At 47.4% G+C, this 23,337-nt stretch overlaps 1 protein-coding gene across 2 annotated transcripts in view; it reads left to right on the top strand.

The window, feature by feature from the left end:
• Positions 1-16,219, top strand: part of LOC115142002 (mitochondrial disaggregase-like) — an 89,288-nt gene extending 73,069 nt beyond the window's left edge. Inside the window, exons 8-16 of one of the 2 annotated variants that reach the window (XM_065000521.1) lie at positions 1,117-1,194; positions 8,736-8,791; positions 8,910-8,954; positions 9,475-9,636; positions 9,809-9,965; positions 10,273-10,346; positions 10,472-10,591; positions 14,045-14,167; positions 15,568-16,219. In XM_065000521.1, coding sequence (XP_064856593.1) covers positions 1,117-1,194; positions 8,736-8,791; positions 8,910-8,954; positions 9,475-9,636; positions 9,809-9,965; positions 10,273-10,346; positions 10,472-10,591; positions 14,045-14,167; positions 15,568-15,789 — 1,037 coding nt within the window. In that variant the 3' untranslated portion in view covers positions 15,790-16,219. The remainder of the gene's footprint in view (positions 1-1,116; positions 1,195-8,735; positions 8,792-8,909; positions 8,955-9,474; positions 9,637-9,808; positions 9,966-10,272; positions 10,347-10,471; positions 10,592-14,044; positions 14,168-15,567) is intronic. The other variant, XM_065000522.1, reaches the window with a different exon arrangement.
• Positions 16,220-23,337: the final 7,118 nt, after the last annotated feature.

Genomic DNA, 23,337 nt, shown 5'->3' with positions numbered 1-23,337 from the left:
CTCTCTCTCCATCTCGTCTTCTCTTCCTCTCTCCTCATCTCGTCTTCTCTTCCTCTCTCCTCATCTCGTCTTCTCTTCCTCTCCTCATCTCGTCTTCTCTTCCTCTCCTCATCTCGTCTTCTCTTCCTCTCTCTCATCTCGTCTTCTCTTCCTCTCTCCATCTCGTCTTCTCTTCCTCTCTCCATCTCGTCTTCTCTTCCTCATCTCGTCTTCTCTTCCTCTCTCCATCTCGTCTTCTCTTCCTCTCTCCATCTCGTCTTCTCTTCCTCTCTCCATCTCGTCTTCTCTTCCTCTCTCCATCTCGTCTTCTCTTCCTCTCTCCATCTCGTCTTCTCTTCCTCTCTCTCCATCTCTTCCTCTATCGTTGTATTTCTGTTCTAGTGAGATTTGTTTGTACTTTGACGGGTGGAGTGTGCTGTTACAACAGGGAGAGGTGGATCAACGGGTTTCTATGTCACAGTGGACATAGCACACACACACACACACACACACACACACACTCATTATGGTGGTTGTTGAGAAACTACAGTGTCCTCTCTGCTGCCTGTCCAACCAGACTGAGATATGAAGACATGTATTGTAATGTGTGTTTTTGGCAGCTGGAACCAGACCAAGTTCCCTGTGTTTTATTTCTCCTTTCTCCTCCCTCACGCCCCCTCCCTCACCTACCGTGCCTCCCCCCTCCCTCCTGCTCAGAAGGGGGGGTTGTTTGCTGGGGTGATGGTTGGGTAAGGTAGGCAAGGCTCTCTTCTCTGGGCGAGTCGTGTGTGTGTGTGTGTGTGTGTGTGTGTGTGTGTGTGAGAGAGAGAGAGGCTCAGATCCATGCTAACCAGATTTAGCTTTGGCTGCGCCGGGGAGGCTAACACGATTACCTCTGGCTAATGGCCCTACTGACTGAGAGAGGGGGAGGAGAGGAGAAGGGAGGATGGGAAAGGGGGTTGACGGAGGATGGGAAAGGGGGTTGACGGGGGGAGAGGGAGTGGGGAGGCAGGATAGCCTGTGATAATTATCCCCCTGCCTCCCGAGGCATTGATGGATACAGCTTTAGAGGTCTGTCTCTCTCTCTCTCTCTCTCTCTCTCTCTAACCATCTCTCTCTCTCTCTCTCTGTCTATAGCGATCAGGAGGAAGGAGAATGGCTGGTATGACGAAGAACATCCCCTTGTCTTCCTCTTCCTCGGCTCCTCTGGAATCGGTAACTCCTCTACATCCCTCTCTCTATATCCCTTTCTCAACAGCCCTCTCGACATCCCTCTCTCGACATCCCTCTCTCGACATCCCTCTCTCGACATCCCTCTCTCGACATCCCTCTCTCGACATCCCTCTCTCGACAGCCCTCTCTACACAACCCTCTTTCTACAGCCCTCTCTCTACAGCCCTCTCTCTACAGCCCTCTCTCTCTCTCTACAGCCCTCTCTCTCTCTCTCTACAGCCCTCTCTCTCTCTCTACATCCCTCTCTCTACATCCCTCTCTCTACATCCTCTCTCTACATCCCTCTCTACATCCCTCTCTACATCCCTCTCTCTACATCCCTCTCTACATCCCTCTCTCTACATCCCTCTCTACACCCCCCTCTCTACATCCCTCTCTCTACATCCCTCTCTCTACATCCCTCTCTCTCTCTACATCTCTCTCTCTACATCCCTCTCTCTCTACATCCCTCTCTCTCTACATCCCTCTCTCTCTACATCCCTCTCTCTACATCCCTCTCTCTACATCTCTCTCTCTACATCCCTCTCTCTACATCCCTCTCTCTCTCTACATCCCTCTCTCTCTCTACAGCCCTCTCTCTCTCTACAGCCCTCTCTCTCTCTACATCCCTCTCTCTACATCCCTCTCTCTACATCCCTCTCTCTACAGCCCTCTCTCTACAGCCCTCTCTCTCTCTACAGCCCTCTCTCTCTCTACAGCCCTCTCTCTCTCTACATCCATCTCTCTCTACATCCCTCTCTCTACATCCCTCTCTACATCCCTCTCTCTACATCCCTCTCTCTACATCCCTCTCTCTACATCCCTCTCTCTACATCCCTCTCTCTACATCCCTCTCTCTACAGCCCTCTCTCTCTCTACATCCCTCTCTCTACATCCCTCTCTCTACATCCCTCTCTCTACATCCCTCTCTCTACATCCCTCTCTCTCTCCCTCTCTCTCTACATCCCTCTCTCTCTCTACATCTCTCTCTCTCTACATCCCTCTCTCTCTCTACATCCTCTCTCTCTACATCTCTCTCTCATCTCCTCTCTCTCCCTCTCTACATCCTCTCTCTACATCCCTCTCTCTACATCCCTCTCTCTACATCCCTCTCTCTACATCTCTCTCTACATCTCTCTCTACATCTCTCTCTCTACACCCCCCTCTCTACAGCCCTCTCTACATCCCTCTCTCTACATCTCTCTCTCTACAGCCCTCTCTACACCTCTCTCTCTACAGCCCTCTCTACATCCCTCTGTCTATAGCCCTCTCTCTCTCAGCCCTACATCCTCTCTCTACAGCCCTCTCTCTCCCTCTCTACAGCCCTCTCTCTCTCTACAGCCCTCTCTCTCTCTACAGCCCTATCTCTCTCTACAGCCCTCTCTCTCTACAGCCCTCTCTCTCTTACAGCCCTCTCTCTCTCTACAGCCCTCTCTCTCTCTACAGCCCTCTCTCTCTCTACAGCCCTCTCTCTCTCTACAGCCCTCTCTCTCTCTACAGCCCTCTCTCTCTCTACATCCCTCTCTCTACATCCCTCTCTCTACATCCCTCTCTCTACACCCCCTCTCTACACCCCCTCTCTACACCCCCTCTCTACATCCCTCTCTCTACACTCCCCTCTCCACACCCCTCTCTCCCACCCCTCTCTCCACACCCCTCTCTCCACACCCCTCTCTCCACACCCCTCTCTACATCCCCTCTCTCTACACCCCCTCTCTACATCCCTCTCTCTACACCCCCTCTCCACCTCTCTACATCCCTCTCTCTACACCCCCCTCTCTCCACCCCTCTCTCCACACCCCTCTCTCCACACCCCTCTCCACACCCCTCTCTCCACACCCCTCTCTCCACACCCCTCTCTCCACACCCCTCTCTCCACCCCTCTCTCCCACCCCTCTCTACATCCCTCTCTCTACATCCCTCTCTCTCTACATCCCTCTCTCTACATCCCTCTCTCTACATCCCTCTCTCTACATCTCTCTCTACACCCCTCTCTCTACATCCCTCTCTCTACATCCCTCTCTCTACAGCCCTCTCTACACCTCTCTCTCTACAGCCCTCTCTACATCCCTCTGTCTATAGCCCTCTCTCTCTCTACAGCCCTCTCTCTCTCTCTACAGCCCTCTCTCTCTACAGCCCTCTCTCTCTACAGCCCTCTCTCTCTACAGCCCTCTCTCTCTCTACAGCCCTCTCTCTCTCTACAGCCCTCTCTCTCTCTACAGCCCTCTCTCTCTCTACATCCCTCTCTCTCTCTACATCCCTCTCTACATCCCTCTCTCTCTACATCCCTCTCTCTCTACAGCCCTCTCTCTCTCTCTACATCCCTCTCTCTCTACATCCCTCTCTACAGCCCTCTCTCCCTCTCTCTACATCCCTCTCTCTATATCCCTCTCTCTCTCTACATCCCTCTCTCTCTACATCCCTCTCTCTCTCTACATCCCTCTCTCTCTACATCCCTCTCTCTCTACATCCCTCTCTCTCTACATCCCTCTTTCCACTCGTTTTTACCACTCAGCTGTGATGTCATGGAGCCTGTCCATAGCAGTAGCTAAAAGACCAGGAGAAGACACGGGTTTACTGTTAAACACTGCACCAGTATATATACAGTCTTCATCAGGGTTTACTGTTAAACACTGCACCAGTATATATACAGTCTTCATCAGGGTTTACTGTTAAACACTGCACCAGTATATATACAGTCTTCATCAGGGTTTACTGTTAAACTCTGATTTTTAAGTAATGTAGTTGCATTTTATTGCATGACATAAGTATTTGATACATCAGAAAAGCAGAACTTAATATTTGGTACAGAAACCTTTGTTTGCAATTACAGAGATCATACGTTTCCTGTAGTTCTTGACCAGGTTTGCACACACTGCAGCAGGGATTTTGGCCCACTCCTCCATACAGACCTTCTCCAGATCCTTCGGGTTTCGGGGCTGTCGCTGGGCAATACGGACTTTCACCTCCCTCCAAAGATTTTCTATTGGGTTCAGGTTTGGAGACTGGCTAGGCCACTCCAGGACCTTGAGATGCTTCTTACGGAGCCACTCCTTAGTTGCCCTGGCTGTGTGTTTCGGGTCGTTGTCATGCTGGAAGACCCAGCCACGAAACATCTTCAATGCTCTTACTGGGGGAAGGAGGTTGTTGGCCAAGATCTCGCGATACATGGCCCCATCCATCCTCCCCTCAATACGGTGCAGTCGTCCTGTCCCCTTTGCAGAAAAGCATCCCCAAAGAATGATGTTTCCTCCTCCATGCTTCACGGTTGGGATGGTGTTCTTGGGGTTGTACTCATCCTTCTTCTTCCTCCAAACACGGCGAGTGGATTTTAGACCATAAAGCTCTATTTTTGTCTCATCAGACCACATGACCATTTAACATTTAACATTTTACATTTAAGTCATTTAGCAGACGCTCTTATCCAGAGCGACTTACAAATTGGTGCATTCACCTTATGACATCCAGTGGAACAGTAGTGCATCTAAATCTTTTAAGGGGGAGGGGGGGTGAGAGGGATTACTTTATCCTATCCTAGGTATTCCTTAAAGAGGTGGGGTTTCAGGTGTCTCCGGAAAGTGGTGATTGACTCCGCTGTCCTGGCGTCGTGAGGGAGTTTGTTCCACCATTGGGGGGCCAGAGCAGCGAACAGTTTTGACTGGGCTGAGCGGGAACTGTACTTCCTCAGTGGTAGGGAGGCGAGCAGGCCAGAGGTGGATGAACGCAGTGCCCTTGTTTGGGTGTAGGGCCTGATCAGAGCCTGGAGGTACTGAGGTGCCGTTCCCCTCACAGCTCCGTAGGCAAGCACCATGGACTTGTAGCGGATGCGAGCTTCAACTGGAAGCCAGTGGAGAGAGCGGAGGAGCGGGGTGACGTGAGAGAACTTGGGAAGGTTGAACACCAGACGGGCTGCGGCGTTCTGGATGAGTTGTAGGGGTTTAATGGCACAGGCAGGGAGCCCAGCCAACAGCGAGTTGCAGTAATCCAGACGGGAGATGACAAGTGCCTGGATTAGGACCTGCGCCGCTTCCTGTGTGAGGCAGGGTGGTACTCTGCGGATGTTGTAGAGCATGAACCTACAGGAACGGGCCACCGCCTTGATGTTAGTTGAGAACGACAGGGTGTTGTCCAGGATCACGCCAAGGTTCTTAGCGCTCTGGGAGGAGGACACAATGGAGTTGTCAACCGTGATGGCGAGATCATGGAACGGGCAGTCCTTCCCCGGGAGGAAGAGCAGCTCCGTCTTGCCGAGGTTCAGCTTGAGGTGGTGATCCGTCATCCACACTGATATGTCTGCCAGACATGCAGAGATGCGATTCGCCACCTGGTCATCAGAAGGGGGAAAGGAGAAGATTAATTGTGTGTCGTCTGCATAGCAATGATAGGAGAGACCATGTGAGGTTATGACAGAGCCAAGTGACTTGGTGTATAGCGAGAATAGGAGAGGGCCTAGAACAGAGCCCTGGGGGACACCAGTGGTGAGAGCACGTGGTGTGGAGACGGATTCTCGCCACGCCACCTGGTAGGAGCGACCTGTCAGGTAGGACGCAATCCAAGCGTGGGCCGCACCGGAGATGCCCAACTCGGAGAGGGTGGAGAGGAGGATCTGATGGTTCACAGTATCGAAGGCAGCCGATAGGTCTAGAAGGATCAGAGCAGAGGAGAGAGAGTTAGCTTTAGCAGTGCGGAGCGCCTCCGTGATACAGAGAAGAGCAGTCTCAGTTGAATGACTAGTCTTGAAACCTGACTGATTTGGATCAAGAAGGTCATTCTGAGAGGAGAGAGAGTTAGCGGGAGAGCTGGCCAAGGACTGCACGTTCAAGAGTTTTGGAGAGAAAAGAAAGAAGGGATACTGGTCTGTAGTTGTTGACATCGGAGGGATCGAGTGTAGGTTTTTTCAGAAGGGGTGCAACTCTCGCTCTCTTGAAGACGGAAGGGACGTAGCCAGCGGTCAGGGATGAGTTGATGAGCGAGGTGAGGTAAGGGAGAAGGTCTCCGGAAATGGTCTGGAGAAGAGAGGAGGGGATAGGGTCAAGCGGGCAGGTTGTTGGGCGGCCGGCCGTCACAAGACGCGAGATTTCATCTGGAGAGAGAGGGGAGAAAGAGGTCAGAGCACAGGGTAGGGCAGTGTGAGCAGAACCCGCGGTGTCGTTTGACTTAGCAAACGAGGATCGGATGTCGTCGACCTTCTTTTCAAAATGGTTGACGAAGTCATCTGCAGAGAGGGAGGAGGGGGGGAGGGGGAGGAGGATTCAGGAGGGAGGAGAAGGTTGCAAAGAGCTTCCTAGGGTTAGAGGCAGATGCTTGGAATTTAGAGTGGTAGAAAGTGGCTTTAGCAGCAGAGAGAGAAGAGGAAAATGTAGAGAGGAGGGAGTGAAAGGATGTCAGTGTGACCTTCTCCCATTCCTCCTCTGGATCATCCAGATGGTCATTGGAAAACTTTAGATGGGCCTGGACATGCGCTGGCTTGAGCAGGGGTACCTTGCGTGCGCTGCAGGATTTTAATCCATGACGGAGTAGTGTGTTACTAATGGTTTTCTTTGAGACTGTGGTCCCAGCTCTCTTCAGGTCATTGACCAGGTCCTGCCGTGTAGTTCTGGGCTGATCCCTCACCTTCCTCATGATCATTGATGCCCCACGAGGTGAGATCTTGCATGGAGCCCCAGACCGAGGGTGATTGACCGTCATCTTGAACTTCTTCCATTTTCTATTAATTGCGCCAACAGTTGTTGCCTTCTCACCAAGCTGCTTGCCTATTGTCCTGTAGCCCATCCCAGCCTTGTGCAGGTCTACAATTTTATCCCTGATGTCCTTACACAGCTCTCTGGTCTTGGCCATTGTGGAGAGGTTGGAGTCTGTTTGATTGAGTGTGTGGACAGGTGTTTTTTATACAGGTAACAAGTTCAAACAGGTGCAGTTAATACAGGTAATGAGTGGAGAACAGGAGGGCTTCTTAAAGAAAAACTAACAGGTCTGTGAGAGACGGAATTCTTACTGGTTGGTAGGTGATCAAATACTTATGTCATGCATTAAAATGCAAATTAATTACTTAAAAATCATACAATGTAATTTTCTGGATTTTTGTTTTAGATTCCGTCTCTCACAGTTGAAGTGTACCTATGATAAAAAATTACAGACCTCTACATGCTTTGTAAGTAGGAAAACCTGCAAAATCGGCAGTGTTTCAAATACTTGTTCTCCCCACTGTATATGGAGATAATACACACAGACCGTCTATATGGGTATAATACACACAGACCGTGTATATGGGTATAATACACACAGACCGTCTATATGGAGATAATACACACAGACTGTCTATATGGAGATAATACACACAGACTGTCTATATGGAGATAATACACAGACTGGGAGATAATACACACAGACTGTCTATATGGAGATAATACACACAGACTGTCTATATGAGATAATACACACAGACTGTCTATATAATACACACAGACTGTCTATATGGAGATAATACACACAGACTGTCTATATGGAGATAATACACACAGACTGTCTATATGGAGATAATACACACAGACTGTCTATATGGAGATAATACACACAGACTGTCTATATGGAGATAATACACACAGACTGTCTATATGGAGATAATACACACAGACTGTCTATATGGAGATAATACACACAGACTGTCTATATGGGATAATACACACAGACTGTCTATATGGAGATAATACACACAGACTGTCTATATGGAGATAATACACACAGACTGTCTATATGAGATAATACACACAGACTAATGGAGATAATACACACAGACTGTCTATATGACTGTCTATATGGAGATAATACACACAGACTGTCTATATGGAGAAATACACACAGACTGTCTATATACACACAGACTGTCTATATGGAGATAATACACACAGACTGTCTATATGGAATAATACACACAGACTGTCTGTCTATATGGAGATAATACACACAGACTGTCTATATGGAGATAATACACACAGACTGTCTATATGGAGATAATACACACAGACTGTCTATATGGAGATAATACACACAGACTGTCTATATGGAGATAATACACACAGACTGTCTATATGGAGATAATACACACAGACTGTCTATATGGAGATAATACACACAGACTGTCTATATGGAGATAATACACACAGACCGTCTATATGGAGATAATACACACAGACCGTCTATATGGAGATAATACACACAGACTGTCTATATGGAGATTAATATTTATAAGAGGAATATTTTACTGCTTGAGAGTGAGTGATTCCAAAACCATCATCAACCAACCCTCCTTCTCGTTATTGATCCACCAATCAGATAGCAGGGACAACAACTCATAGCCAATCAGCAGATCAGAGATCTACCTGAGATTCCACCCAGATCATCATTACAATGTTGAGAGCTTCATGTGAGATTATCTTTAGAATGTTCAGAGGCTTGGTTGGGCAGTGGATTCTCGTCAGACCATTGACATTCAAAGCTCTGTCCATACTGCACTCTGATTGGTTACTGTTCTCCTCTTCCCACAGGTAAGACTGAGCTGGCCAAACAGGTGGCTCGTTATATGCACAAGGACCTGAAAAAGGTTACAGTCACACACGTTCACACAGCCGAGCTGAAATCACATGGTATCAGCAAAACTGATCATACTATGGTACCCGTGTGTCATTACTGCTCATTAACCACGCCCCTTCTTGTCTCAGGGATTCATCCGCATGGACATGTCCGAGTTCCAGGAGAAGCACGAGGTATGACATCATCAATAACACTTTCCCACAACCAGGAAGAGACTTCATGTTCCCACTGCCAGGAATGTCCTCAGGCTGGGATACACTATTCTACTGTGGCCGAGGGCTTGTCTGGATCATCTACCGCCATCGTTTGGACCAGCTTCCCAGTCTCTGTCATGAACAGTTTAACCCTGTGTTGACTGAGCGACCTTGGGCTCTGTCTAACCTCTCATCGCCCACAATTCAATTCAATTCAGTTCCCACAGAAACACATAGCGATGTTCTCTCTCACTCTTCCCATACGGCCCCAAAACATTGTGTTTGTATCAGAGGAAGTAGTCATCTGACGTCATCTTCAGTTCAATAGGTTCATCTACCTGTTATCATAATTCTCTCTCAATTTCTACCTTTTCATCTCTCTTTCTCTCTGCCATCTCTCGCCGTCTATCTCTCCCTCTCTCACAATCTCTCTCTACCTTGCTCCCCACCTCTCTCCACCTCTCTTTCTGTCTCTTTCTCTCTCTCTCGCTCTTTCTAGGTGGCTAAATTCATAGGTTCTCCTCCAGGTTATGTTGGTCATGAAGAGGGAGGTCAGCTGACTAAACAGTTGAAGGCGTATCCCAATGCCGTGGTTCTATTTGACGAGGTGGACAAGGCCCACCCAGACGTACTGACCATCATGCTACAGCTGTTCGATGAGGTACACACACACACACACACACATACATACATACATACACACACACACACACAGTTTTTTTTAACCGTACAACATCACAGGTTCTACTGTGTCACTTTTCTAGATCTTTGAGTCTCTCTCTCTCTCTCTCTCTCTCTCTCTCTCTCTCTCTCTCTCTCTCTCTCTCTCTCAGGGCCGTCTTACAGATGGGAAGGGGAAGACCATTGAGTGTAAGGACGCCATCTTCATCATGACCTCGAACGTGGCCAGTGACGACATCGCTCAGCATGCATTGCAGCTCCGCCAGGAGGCCCAGGAGCTCAGCCGCAGGAAACTGGCCGACAACCTGGGTGAGACACACACATGCGCACGCACACACACACACATGCACACGCACAGACACACACACACACACATGCACACGCACAGACACATGCACACGCACACACACACCCACATGCACACACACACCCACATGCACAGACACACACACACATGCACACGCACAGACACACACATGCACACGCACAGACACACACACACATGCACACGCACACACACACCCACATGCACAGACACACACACACACACATGCACAGACACACACACACACACTATAGACCAACAGGTAGTTAGTTAACTGCTCCTTTTCTCCAGACGATGTTCAGAAGAGGGATGATGTCACCATCTCCAGGCAGTTTAAGGACGCTGTAATTCGCCCTATTCTGAAGGTAAACGCCCCACGCCCTCATCATATACCTACATCACAGCATCTCGCTGACACACATACACCACAGATTGGTTGAGCCACTATTCTGAAATGCTCTTATTGGTGAATTCATTGTTTCCTCCCCAGGCCCATTTCCGGAGGGATGAGTTTCTGGGGCGGATCAATGAGATTGTCTACTTCCTGCCGTTCTGCCCCTCTGAACTACAGCAGCTTGTCAGCAAAGAGCTCAACTTCTGGGCCAAGAAGGTAACCGGGGGTGGGTGTGTGTGGGTGGGTGGGGGTGGGTGGGTGGGTGGGTGTGGGTGGGTGGGTGGGTGGGTGTGGGTGGGTGGGTGGGTGGGTGTGGGTGTGTGTGTGTGTGTGGTGGGTGGGGGTTATGTGTGTGTGTGTGTGGTTATGTGTATGTGTGTGTGTGTGGAGGGGTTATGTGTGTGTGGTTATGTGTGTGTGTGTGTGTGGGGGGTTATGTGTGTGTGGTTATGTGTGTGTGGGGTTATGTGTGTGTGTGTGGAGGGGGTTATGTGTGTGTGTGGGGTTGTGTGTGTGTGGGGGGTTTAGTTGTGTAGGGGGGTTATGTGTGACTGTGTGCCCGTGTGAGTTTGCTATTGAGTAGTATTATGGACCGTGTGTTGTGTGTGATTTGTACTCACCATATGTGTGTTTTTCATTGATGTGTGTTGACGAGATCAGATCAATAAACGCTGCTGTCCCTGGCTGCAGATCAATAAACGCTGCTGTCCCTGGCTGCAGATCAATAAACGCTGCTGTCCCTGGCTGCAGATCAATAAACGCTGCTGTCCCTGGCTGCAGATCAATAAACACTGCTGTCCCTGGCTGCAGATCAATAAACGCTGCTGTCCCTGGCTGCAGATCAATAAACGCTGCTGTCCCTGGCTGCAGATCAATAAACGCTGCTGTCCCTGGCTGCAGATCAATAAACGCTGCTGTCCCTGGCTGCAGATCAATAAACGCTGCTGTCCCTGGCTGCAGATCAATAAACGCTGCTGTCCCTGGCTGCAGATCAATAAACGCTGCTGTCCCTGGCTGCAGATCAATAAACGCTGCTGTCCCTGGCTGCAGATCAATAAACGCTGCTGTCCCTGGCTGCAGATCAATAAACGCTGCTGTCCCTGGCTGCTCTGATCTGATTGTAGTGTTTAACATCACATGAACTTTCATAAATATTTAAATATCAATATCACTCTGTTTCTGTCAGCCAACTCTGCCTCAGGGAAATGGTGTGTGTGTGTGTGTGTGCGTGCGTGCGTGCGTGCGTCCGTCCGTCCGTCCGTCCGTCCGTCCGTCTGTCTGTCTCCGGTGATGTGATGAAGGTTGACAATAGCAGTTGTTATTGCAGTAACTCCAGAAGGATTTAGCTAGCTATGGCTCCTCGGGTAGAAGTTGACCTTATGCACAGACCTAGGATCAGTTCAGCCTTCTAAAATCCTAACCTTAACCATCCAGAGAAAAGCACCAAGCTGACCTCAAATCAATGGTAACTTCTTCATCCGACTCTATTGGGTCAGAGATGTTAATGTTAATTAAGAAATGCTTGTCGTGTTAAAGATGCACTGTGCAGAAATCGCTCCGCCATTTCCTGGTTGCTATAATTCTAATAGTCTAATTTCAGTTTCATGTAGAGAATCATTTTCTCATCTGAACCGCTGTGAAATATATTTTCCATAACCCCAAATATTGTGTGTTTAGCTGTTTGAAGCTGGAGTACAAAAATCGAACGTAAAAGACGTAGAAATAGAGAACATAGAACAGATCTACCGCTTCTTAGACTTGCTTTCAATGAGAATGACAGATCTATAACTTCACTTTTCTATGTGAATTTGGTCAAGTCGCCCCCAAAAAGTGACATTTCGCAGCTTTAACTCGGTTGATGAATCAGGTCCATGTGCATTAGCATAGGATGCTTATTGTTGTCCTTTAACACGGGGAGAAATGACACCGATCTCCCATTATAGTGCTGTGGTTCACCGTCACCCTGACCTCTCTCTACCTCCTCTCTCTGTCTCTCGCTCTCTCTCTACCTCCTCTCTCTGTCTCTCGCTCTCTCTCTACCTCCTCTCTGTCTCTCCATCCCTCTCGCTCTCTCTCAACCTCCTCTCTCTGTCTCTCGCTCTCTCTCTACCTCCTCTCTCTGTCTCTCCCTCTCGCTCTCTCTCTACCTCCTCTCTCTGTCTCTCGCCCTCTCTACCTCCTCTCTCTGTCTCTCACTCTGTCTCTCCCTCCCTCTCGCTCTCTCTCAACCTCCTCTCTCTACCTCCTCTCTCTCCCTCTCGCTCTCTCTCTACCTCCTCTCTCTGTCTCTCGCCCTCTCTCTACCTCCTCTCCCTCCCTCTCGCTCTCTCTCTACCTCCTCTCTCTGTCTCTCGCCCTCTCTCTACCTCCTCTCCCTCCCTCTCGCTCTCTCTCAACCTCCTCTCTCTACCTCCTCTCTCTGGCTCTCGCTCTCTCTCAATTGGCTTTATTGGCATGGGAAACATGTGTTAACATTGCCAAAGCAAGTGAGGTAGATAATATACAAAAGGGAAATAAACAATAAAAATGAACAGTAAACATTACACATACAGAAATTTCAAAACAATAAAAACCATTACAAATGTCATATTGCGTATATATACAGTGTTGCAACGATGTACAAATAGTTAAAGTACAAAAGGGAAAATAAATAAGCATAAATATGGGTTGTATTTACAATGGTGTTTGTTCTTCACTGGTTGCCCTTTTCTCGTGGCAACAGATCACAAATCTTGCTGCTGTGATGGCACACTGTGGAATTTCACCCAGTAGATAAATTGGATTTGTTTTTGAATTCTTTGTGGATCTGTGTAATCTGAGGGAAATATGTGTCTCTAATATGGTCATACATTTGGCAGGAAGTTAGGAAGTGCAGCTCAGTTTCCATCTCATTTTGTGGGCAGTGTGCACATAGCCTGTCTTCTCTTGAGAGCCATGTCTGCCTACGGCGGCCTTTCTCAATGGCAAGGCTATGCTCACTGAGTCAGTACATAGTCAAAGCTTTCCTTAAGTTTGGGTCAGTCACAGTGGTCAGGTATTCTGCCACTATGTACTCTCTGTTTAGGGTCAGTCACAGTGGTCAGGTATTCTGCCTCTGTGTACTCTCTGTGTAGGGCCAAATAGCATTCTAGTTTGCTCTGTTTTTTGTTAATTCTTTCCAATGTGTCAAGTAATTATCTTTTTGTGTTCTCATGATTTGGTTGGGTCTAATTGTGTTACTGTCCTGGGGCTCTGTGGGGTGTGTTTGTGTTTGTGAACCGAGGCCCAGGACCAGCTTGCTTAGGGGACTCTTCTCCAGGTTCATCTCTCTGTAGGTGATGGCTTTGTTATAGAAGGTTTGGGAATCACTTCCTTTTAGGTGGTTGTATAATTTAACAGCTTTTTTCTGGATTTTGATAATTAGTGGGTATCGGACAAATTCTGCTCTGCATGCATTATTTGGTGTTTTACGTTGTACACAGAGGATATTTTTGCAGAATTATGCGTGCAATTTGGTCTCAATTTGGTGTTTGTCCCATTTTGTGAAGTCTTGGTTGGTGAGCGGACCCCAGACCTCACAACAATAAAGGGCAATGGGCTCTATGACTGATTCAAGTATTTTTAGCCAGATCCTAATTGGTATGTTGAATTTTATGTTCTCTCTTTCTCTCTTTCTTTCCCCCTCGTTAGGCGAAGCAGAGGCATGACATCACTCTGCTGTGGGACCGCCCTGTTCTGGACCTGCTGGCTGGAGGTTACAACCTGCACTACGGAGCCCGTTCCATCAAACATGAGGTACACACACACTTACAGGTACACACACAGACACTTACAGGTACAGACACTTACAGGTACACACACACACACACTTACAGGTACAGACACTTACAGGTACACACACAGACACTTACAGGTACAGACACTTACAGGTACACACACAGACACTTACAGGTACAGACACTTACAGGTACACGCACACTTACAGGTACAGACACTTACAGGTACACACACACACACACTTACAGGTACAGACACTTACAGGTACACACAGGTACAGACACTTACAGGTACACACACACACACACTTACAGGTACACACACAGACACTTACAGGTACACACACACACACTTACAGGTACAGACACTTACAGGTACACACACACTTACAGGTACACACACACTTACAGGTACACACACACACACTTACAGGTACACACACACACACTTACAGGTACACACACACACACTTACAGGTACAGACACTTACAGGTACACACACAGACACTTACAGGTACACACACACACTTACAGGTACACACACACACTTACAGGTACACACACACACACTTACAGGTACAGACACTTACAGGTACACACACACACACTTACAGGTACACACAGTGAATGTATCTGCTTCAACTAACAAAAAGAGTCCGTGCAGAACTCTCCCACCTATCTGTCTCCCCCTCTGTTTCCTTACTGTCTACATCAGGAGAGTTGGAGGCCCAGATTGATTGTTCCGTGTTGTGTGTGTATATTTATTTCCCCCACACTGAGGTTGTGAAACTTATAAAACCTGTTTAGTGTGAGAGCTGTTTGATAAGACAGGCTGGAATTCCAGCCTGTTTTGGTGGGATGGAGTTTTGGCCTGATTGGTGACCTCACCAGATGGTAAAAGTTAATGGACCAATAACAATAGAGAGAGTTTCAAAACCTCTGCCAATAACAGCAAGTTTTCAGGTTCCATATCCCTCCCTTTTAAGCTCATCCAATTAGACCCCTCACCTCAGACCACTCCCAGACAGTCCTAGAAAAATGATTGCTTGAGAAATTGCTCTTTGCTAAGAAGCTAATTCGGTTATTTTTTTAACCATTTTATTAGAAAACGATTAGAGTAAGGTCCTTTCATTGTTACCCAGAAATGATTTGATGTTGAGATAAAAACAGCTACATTGGACATTTTAATAGGTAACAATTATGGTCCAATTGTCAGAAATACTCAGCTTTTCTAAAGAAATACTTTACTAGTATTATAATAGGACTTCTGTATATTCTCTGTTCGTCGTCTGGTTAACATTGAACCCGTTCAGCTGTCAGGTAAACATTTTCAACCCCGTTCAGTTGTTGAATCAAACACACAAACAGGTCACACACTGGTTTTGAGTTGAGCTCGTGTGTCAGTATTAGACTGGTCTGGTTTGTTGTGTTACCAGGTGGAACGGAGGGTGGTCAACCAACTGGCAGCAGCCTATGAGCAGGAGCTCCTGCCTAAGGGCTGCACCCTCCGCCTGTCTGTCCACTCAGAGGACAGGGGCGGGGCCGAGGGGCAGGAAGGGCTGGAGCAGGGCGTACCCAGTCTGCGTCTGGAGGTAGTGGGGAAGGACAGCACAGCACGGACGCTGGACATACGCCCTCCTCTCAGCCCCGATCACTAACACACAGCACCCACTGTGTATATATACTCTGGGGTCTACTGTCGTCACATCACCTCATAATAACCTATCACCTCATAATAACCTATCACCTCATAGTCATGAGTTGGTTTTCATGGAGCTAATTAAGCAATAAGGCCCAAGGAGGTGTGCTATATGGCCAATATACCATGGCTAAGGGCTGTTCTTAAGCACGACGCAACATGGAGTGCTTGGACACAGCCCATAGCTGTGGTATATTGGTCATATATCACAAACCCCTGAGGTGCCTTATTGCTATTATAAACTGGTCAATGTAATTAGAGTAGTAAAAATATTGTTTTGTCATACCCATGGTATACAGTCTGATATACCACGGCTGTCAGACGATCAGCTTTCAGGGCTCGAACCACCCAGTTTATAATGTAAAATAAAACATGTCTCATAAGAAACACATCATGGTCTCTCTCCCTTTCTCACACTGGCTGTCTTCTACCCTTCATACTGTATCCACAGCACACACATACACACTGATGAGTCAAGTCCCTATCAGTTCCCTGAGGCAGCTTCAGTGACTACAGCCCATGTCCTCGTCAGTGTAGCCTGAGGGGTTAAATCATCCATTTGCATGTTTTATACTATTTATCTAGCGTCAGTTAGGACAAATATTAACCACGTCTTTCCATATCATCATTGGAGAGCAGCCGTTGATGAGGAAGCTGAAGGAAAGGGCAATAGTTCCTTTATAGAACAAATATATATATATACATATATACAGTACCAGTCAAAAGTTTGGACACACCTACTGATTCAAGGATTGTTCTTTTTTTTTAATGATTTTCTACATTGTATAATAATAGTGAAGACATCAACACTATGAAATAACACATATGGAATCATGTAGTAACCAAAAAAGTGTTAATCAAATCAAAATATATTTGAGATTCTTCAAATTCTTAGCCACCGTTTGCCTTGATGACAGCTTTGCACGCTTTTGGCATTCTCTCAACCAGCTTCACCTGGAATGCTTTTCCAACAGTCTTGAAGGATTTGCCACTTTTTGGCCTGCTTTTCCTTCACTCTGCAGTCCAGCTCATCCCAAACCATCTCAATTGTGTCGGGTCGGGTGATTTGTGGAGGCCAGGTCACTGACGCAGCACTCCATCATTCTCCTTCTTGGTCAAATAGCCCTTACTCGGGCTGGAGGTGTTTTGGGTCATTGTCCGGTTGAAAAACAAATTATAGACCCACTAAGCGCAAACCAGATGGGATGGCGTATCACTGCAGAATACTGTTGTAGCCATGCTGGTTAAGTGTACCTTGAATTCTAAATAAATCACTGACAGTGTCACCAGCAAAGCACCCCCAGACCACCACACCTCCTCCTCCATGCTTCATGGTGGGAACCACACATGCAGAGATCATCCATTCACCTACTCTGCGAATCACAAAGACATGGTAGTTGGAACCAAAAATCGCAAATTTGGACTCATCAGACCAAACAACAGATTTCCACCGGTAAATATCCATTGCTCGTGTTTCTTGGTCCAAGCAAGTCTCTTCTTATTATTGGTGTCCTTCAGTATTGGTTTCTTTGCAGCAATTCGACCATGAAGGCCTGATTCACGCAGTCTCCTCTGAACAGTTGATGCTGAGATGTGTCTGTAACTTGAACTCCGTGAAGCATTTATTTGGGCTGCAATTTCTGAGGCTGGTAACTCTAATGAACTTATCCTCTACAGCAGAGGTAACTCTGGGTCTTCCTTTCCTGTAGCGGTCCTCATGAGACCCAGATTCATCATGGCGCTTGATGGTTTTTGCGACTGCACTTGAAGAAACTTTCAAAGTTCTTGACATCTTCTGCATTGACTGACCTTCATGTCTTAAAGTATTGATGGACTGTCATTCCTCTTTGGTTATTTTAGCTGTTCTTGCCATAATATGGACTTGGTCTTTTACCAAATAGGGCTATCTTCTGTATATCAACCCTACCTTGTCACAACACAACTGGTTGGCTCAAACGCATTAAGGAAAGAAATTCCACAAATTAACTTTTAACAAGGCAGACCTGTTAATTGAAATGTATTCCAGGTGACTACCTCATGAAGTTGGTTGAGAGAATGCCAAGAGTGTAAAGCTGTCAAGGCAAAGGGTGGCTAATTGTTAAAGAAAAAGTGGTAACACTTGTTTTGGTTACTACATAATTCCATATGTGTTATTTCATAGTGTTGATGTCTTCACTATTATTCTACAATGCAGAAAATGATTTTTTTTAAATAAAGAAAACCCCTGGAATGAGTAGTGTCTTCCAATCTTTTGACTGGTACTGTATTTTTATATATATATATATGGATAAACCTGTATATGAAGACATTTATAGAAGTAGTTGATTGATTTAAAGAAATCGAAACATTAAGCCAAAGCTAGAAGTTAGTGTTGTATATAGTGTTAAGCCAAAGCTAGAAGTTAGTGTTGTCTATAATGTTGTCTATAGTGTTGTTAAGCCAAAGCTAGAAGTTAGTGTTGTCTATAATGTTGTCTATAGTGTTGTTAAGCCAAAGCTAGAAGTTAGTGTTGTCTATAATGTTGTTAAGCCAAAGCTAGAAGTTAGTGTTGTATATAGTGTTGTTAAGCCAAAGCTAGAAGTTAGTGTTGTCTATAGTGTTGTTTCAGAGTCTTGTGAGAACATTCCGCCAGCAGACCAAGTCATCTGAGTCATGTAAAATGTGTTATTAGAAAGAACACATGAACTAAAGTTTATGGATGATAAATTATGGATCTCAATAAACTGCATGTTAAATGTTTCAGTAGTGTTTGGTGGGAATCCATCTTGGAAATGTCGAGATGTAAATATGATTTATATATTTGAATGTATCCTTCATGTTTACAAGGAGCCGAGCTACAGAAAGAGACATGTTTTTCATTCTTGTATACGAACACACATGTTGTAAATAAAATTGCTGTGATCAATGGAGATTCCTGTCTTTGTCTTGTTCGGACCTGTCTGTGTGTCCTGTTCCACTGTCACTCCATCCTGTCTGTGTGTTGTGTTCTGCTGTCACTCCATCCTGTCTGTGTGTTGTGTTCTGCTGTCACTCCATCCTGTCTGTGTGTCCTGTTCCACTGTCACTCCATCCTGTCTGTGTGTTGTGTTCCACTGTCACTCCATCCTGTCTGTGTGTTGTGTTCTGCTGTCACTCCATCCTGTCTGTGTGTCCTGTTCCACTGTCACTCCATCCTATCTGTGTGTTGTGTTCCACTGTCACTCCATCCTGTCTGTGTGTTGTGTTCCACTGTCACTCCATCCTGTTCCACTGTCACTCCATCCTGTCTGTGTGTTGTGTTCCACTGTCACTCCATCCTGTTCCACTGTCACTCCATCCTGTTCCACTGTCACTCCATCCTGTCTGTGTGTTGTGTTCCACTGTCACTCCATCCTGTCTGTGTGTTGTGTTCCACTGTCACTCCATCCTGTTCCACTGCCACTCCATCCTGTTCCACTGCCACTCCATCCTGTTCCACTGCCACTCCATCCTGTTCCACTGTCACTCCATCCTGTTCCACTGCCACTCCATCCTGTTCCACTGTCACTCCATCCTGTTCCACTGCCACTCCATCCTGTTCCACTGTCACTCCATCCTGTCTGTGTGTTGTGTTCCACTGTCACTCCATCCTGTTCCACTGCCACTCCATCCTGTTCCACTGTCACTCCATCCTGTTCCACTGCCACTCCATCCTGTTCCACTGTCACTCCATCCTGTTCCACTGCCACTCCATCCTGTTCCACTGCCACTCCATCCTGTTCCACTGTCACTCCATCCTGTTCCACTGTCACTCCATCCTGTTCCACTGTCACTCCGTCCTGTTCCACTGCCACTCCGTCCTGTTCCACTGTCACTCCGTCCTGTTCCACTGTCACTCCGTCCTGTTCCACTGCCACTCCGTCCTGTTCCACTGTCACTCCATCCTGTTCCACTGTCACTCCATCCTGTTCCACTGTCACTCCATCCTGTTCCACTGCCACTCCATCCTGTCTGTGTGTTGTGTTCCACTGCCACTCCATCCTGTTCCACTGTCACTCCATCCTGTTCCACTGTCACTCCATCCTGTCTGTGTGTTGTGTTCCACTGCCACTCCATCCTGTTCCACTGTCACTCCATCCTGTTCCACTGTCACTCCATCCTGTTCCACTGTCACTCCATCCTGTTCCACTGTCACTCCATCCTGTCTGTGTGTTGTGTTCCACTGTCATTCCATCCTGTTCCACTGTCACTCCATCCTGTCTGTGTGTTGTGTTCCACTGTCACTCCATCCTGTTCCACTGTCACTCCATCCTGTTCCACTGTCACTCCATCCTGTTCCACTGCCACTCCGTCCTGTTCCACTGTCACTCCATCCTGTTCCACTGTCACTCCATCCTGTTCCACTGCCACTCCATCCTGTTCCACTGTCACTCCATCCTGTTCCACTGTCACTCCATCCTGTTCCACTGTCACTCCATCCTGTTCCACTGTCACTCCATCCTGTTCCACTGTCACTCCATCCTGTCTGTGTGTGTTGTGTTCCACTGTCACTCCATCCTGTTCCACTGTCACTCCATCCTGTTCCACTGTCACTCCATCCTGTTCCACTGTCACTTCATCCTGTTCCACTGCCACTCCATCCTGTCTGTGTGTTGTGTTCCACTGTCACTCCATCCTGTTCCACTGTCACTCCATCCTGTTCCACTGCCACTCCATCCTGTCTGTGTGTTGTGTTCCACTGTCACTCCATCCTGTTCCACTGTCACTCCATCCTGTCTGTGTGTTGTGTTCCACTGTCACTCCATCCTGTTCCACTGTCACTCCATCCTGTTCCACTGTCACTCCATCCTGTTCCACTGTCACTCCATCCTGTTCCACTGCCACTCCATCCTGTTCCACTGCCACTCCATCCTGTCTGTGTGTCCTGTTCCACTGTCACTCCATCCTGTCTGTGTGTTGTGTTCCACTGTCACTCCATCCTGTTCCACTGTCACTCCATCCTGTTCCACTGTCACTCCATCCTGTTTTACTGCCACTCCATCCTGTCTGTGTGTCCTGTTCCACTGTCACTCCGTCCTGTTCCACTGTCACTCCATCCTGTTCCACTGTCACTCCATCCTGTTCCACTGTCACTCCATCCTGTTCCACTGTCACTCCATCCTGTCTGTGTGTGTTGTGTTCCACTGTCACTCCATCCTGTTCCACTGTCACTCCATCCTGTTCCACTGTCACTCCATCCTGTCTGTGTGTCCTGTTCCACTGTCACTCCATCCTGTTCCACTGCCACTCCATCCTGTCTGTGTGTGTTGTGTTCCACTGTCACTCCATCCTGTCTGTGTGTCCTGTTCCACTGTCACTCCATCCTGTCTGTGTGTGTTGTGTTCCACTGTCACTCCGTCCTGTCTGTGTGTGTTGTGTTCCACTGTCACTCCATCCTGTCTGTGTGTCCTGTTCCACTGTCACTCCATCCTGTCTGTGTGTGTTGTGTTCCACTGTCACTCCATCCTGTTCCACTGTCACTCCATCCTGTCTGTGTGTGTTGTGTTCCACTGTCACTCCATCCTGTTCCACTGCCACTCCATCCTGTCTGTGTGTGTTGTGTTCCACTGTCACTCCATCCTGTTCCACTGTCACTCCATCCTGTCTGTGTGTGTTGTGTTCCACTGTCACTCCATCCTGTTCCACTGCCACTCCATCCTGTCTGTGTGTGTCCTGTTCCACTGTCACTCCATCCTGTGTGTGAGCGCTTTTTGCGTGTGTGTGTGTGTGTGTGTGATGGTGAGGCTGGTTTTCCAGAAGGTAAGGAGGGGATGTGGGAGGGTCATTCCTCTGTGTCTCTCTACCAGGGTTCCATAGAGATGTAGAACCTCTTCTCCCCAACAGGGAGGGAATTAGCATGGAGAAACAGACCCGCTCACCAGGACTGGACCTGCTGGACCCCCCAGATACACACACACACAGCAGACAGTGCCTTGCTGCCTGCCACTCCCAGATACACAGAGACAAAGTGTCGAAAGCATTCCACAGGGATGCTTTGCCCATGTTGACTCCAATGCTTCCCACAGTTGTGTCAAGTTGGCTGGATGTCCTTTGGGTGGTGGATCATTCTTATTACACATGGGAAACTGTTGAGCGTGAAAAACCCAGCAGCGTTGCAGTTCTTGACACAAACCGGTGTGCCTGGAACCTACTACCCCTACATACCCCGTTTAAAGGCACTTACATCTTTTGTCTTGCCCATTGACCCTCTGAATGACACACAATCTGTGTCTCAAGGCTTAAAAATCCTCCTTTAACCTGTCTCCTCCCCTTCATCTGCACTAGGGATTGGCAACTACGATGGGGGGTGGGGCCACATCAGAACTCAATAATGAGGGGCCACATTTTAGCTTTCCCCCCTCTGCTCGTGACAGTGAAGAGAAAATGTAAGTTTTAAAGTTAATTTCCATTTTGCCATGGGGGCGGAGAGAAATCATTGTAGTTTTAAAGTTAATTTCCATTTTGCCATGGGGGCGGAGAGAAATCATTGTAGTTTTAAAGTTAATTTCCATTTTGCCATGGGGGCGGAGAGAAATCATTGTAGTTTTAAAGTTAATTTCCATTTTGCCATGGGGGCGGAGAGAAATCATTGTAGTTTTAAAGTTAATTTCATTTTTGGGGGCGGAGAGAAATCATTGTAGTTTTAAAGTTAATTTCCATTTTGCCATGGGGGCGGAGAGAAATCATTGTAGTTTTAAAGTTAATTTCCATTTTGCCATGGGGGCGGAGAGAAATCATTGTAGTTTTAAAGTTAATTTCCATTTTGCCATGGGGGCGGAGAGAAATCATTGTAGTTTTAAAGTTAATTTCCATTTTGCCATGGGGGCGGAGAGAAATCATTGTAGTTTTAAAGTTAATTTCCATTTTGCCATGGGGGCGGAGAGAAATCATTGTAGTTTTAAAGTTAATTTCCATTTTGCCATGGGGCGGAGAGAAATCATTGTAGTTTTAAAGTTAATTTCCATTTTGCCATGGGGGCGGAGAGAAATCATTGTAGTTTTAAAGTTAATTTCCATTTTGCCATGGGGGCGGAGAGAAAAATGTGCAGTTTATTTTGCAGCTAATTTCCTGCAATTCTACCCATTTTGCCGTAGGATGGAGGCAAATCTTTTCAGTTTTTAATATGGTAACTGACGACCAATGGGCCCCACCCCGGTCAGTAATTGGACCATAAGGCCCCACCCCGGTCAGTAATTGGACCATAGGGCCCCACCCCGGTCAGTAATTGGACCAATGGGCCCCACCCCGGTCAGTAATTGGACCATAGGGCCCCACCCCGGTCTGTAATTGGACCAATGGGCCCCACCCCGGTCAGTAATTGGACCAATGGGCCCCACCCCGGTCAGTAATTGGACCAATGGGCCCCACCCCGGTCAGTAATTGGACCAATGGGCCCCACCCCGGTCAGTAATTGGACCAATGGGCCCCACCCCGGTCAGTAATTGGACCATAGGGCCCCACCCCGGTCAGTAATTGGACCATAGGGCCCCACCCCGGTCAGTAATTGGAC

This window comes from Oncorhynchus nerka, linkage group LG14, assembly GCF_034236695.1.
Source record: "Oncorhynchus nerka isolate Pitt River linkage group LG14, Oner_Uvic_2.0, whole genome shotgun sequence".
In the NCBI taxonomy this organism is placed as follows: Eukaryota; Metazoa; Chordata; class Actinopteri; order Salmoniformes; family Salmonidae; genus Oncorhynchus; species Oncorhynchus nerka.
The sequence above is the reverse complement of the archived record's forward strand: the minus strand, read 5'-3'. Positions and strand labels throughout refer to the sequence as shown.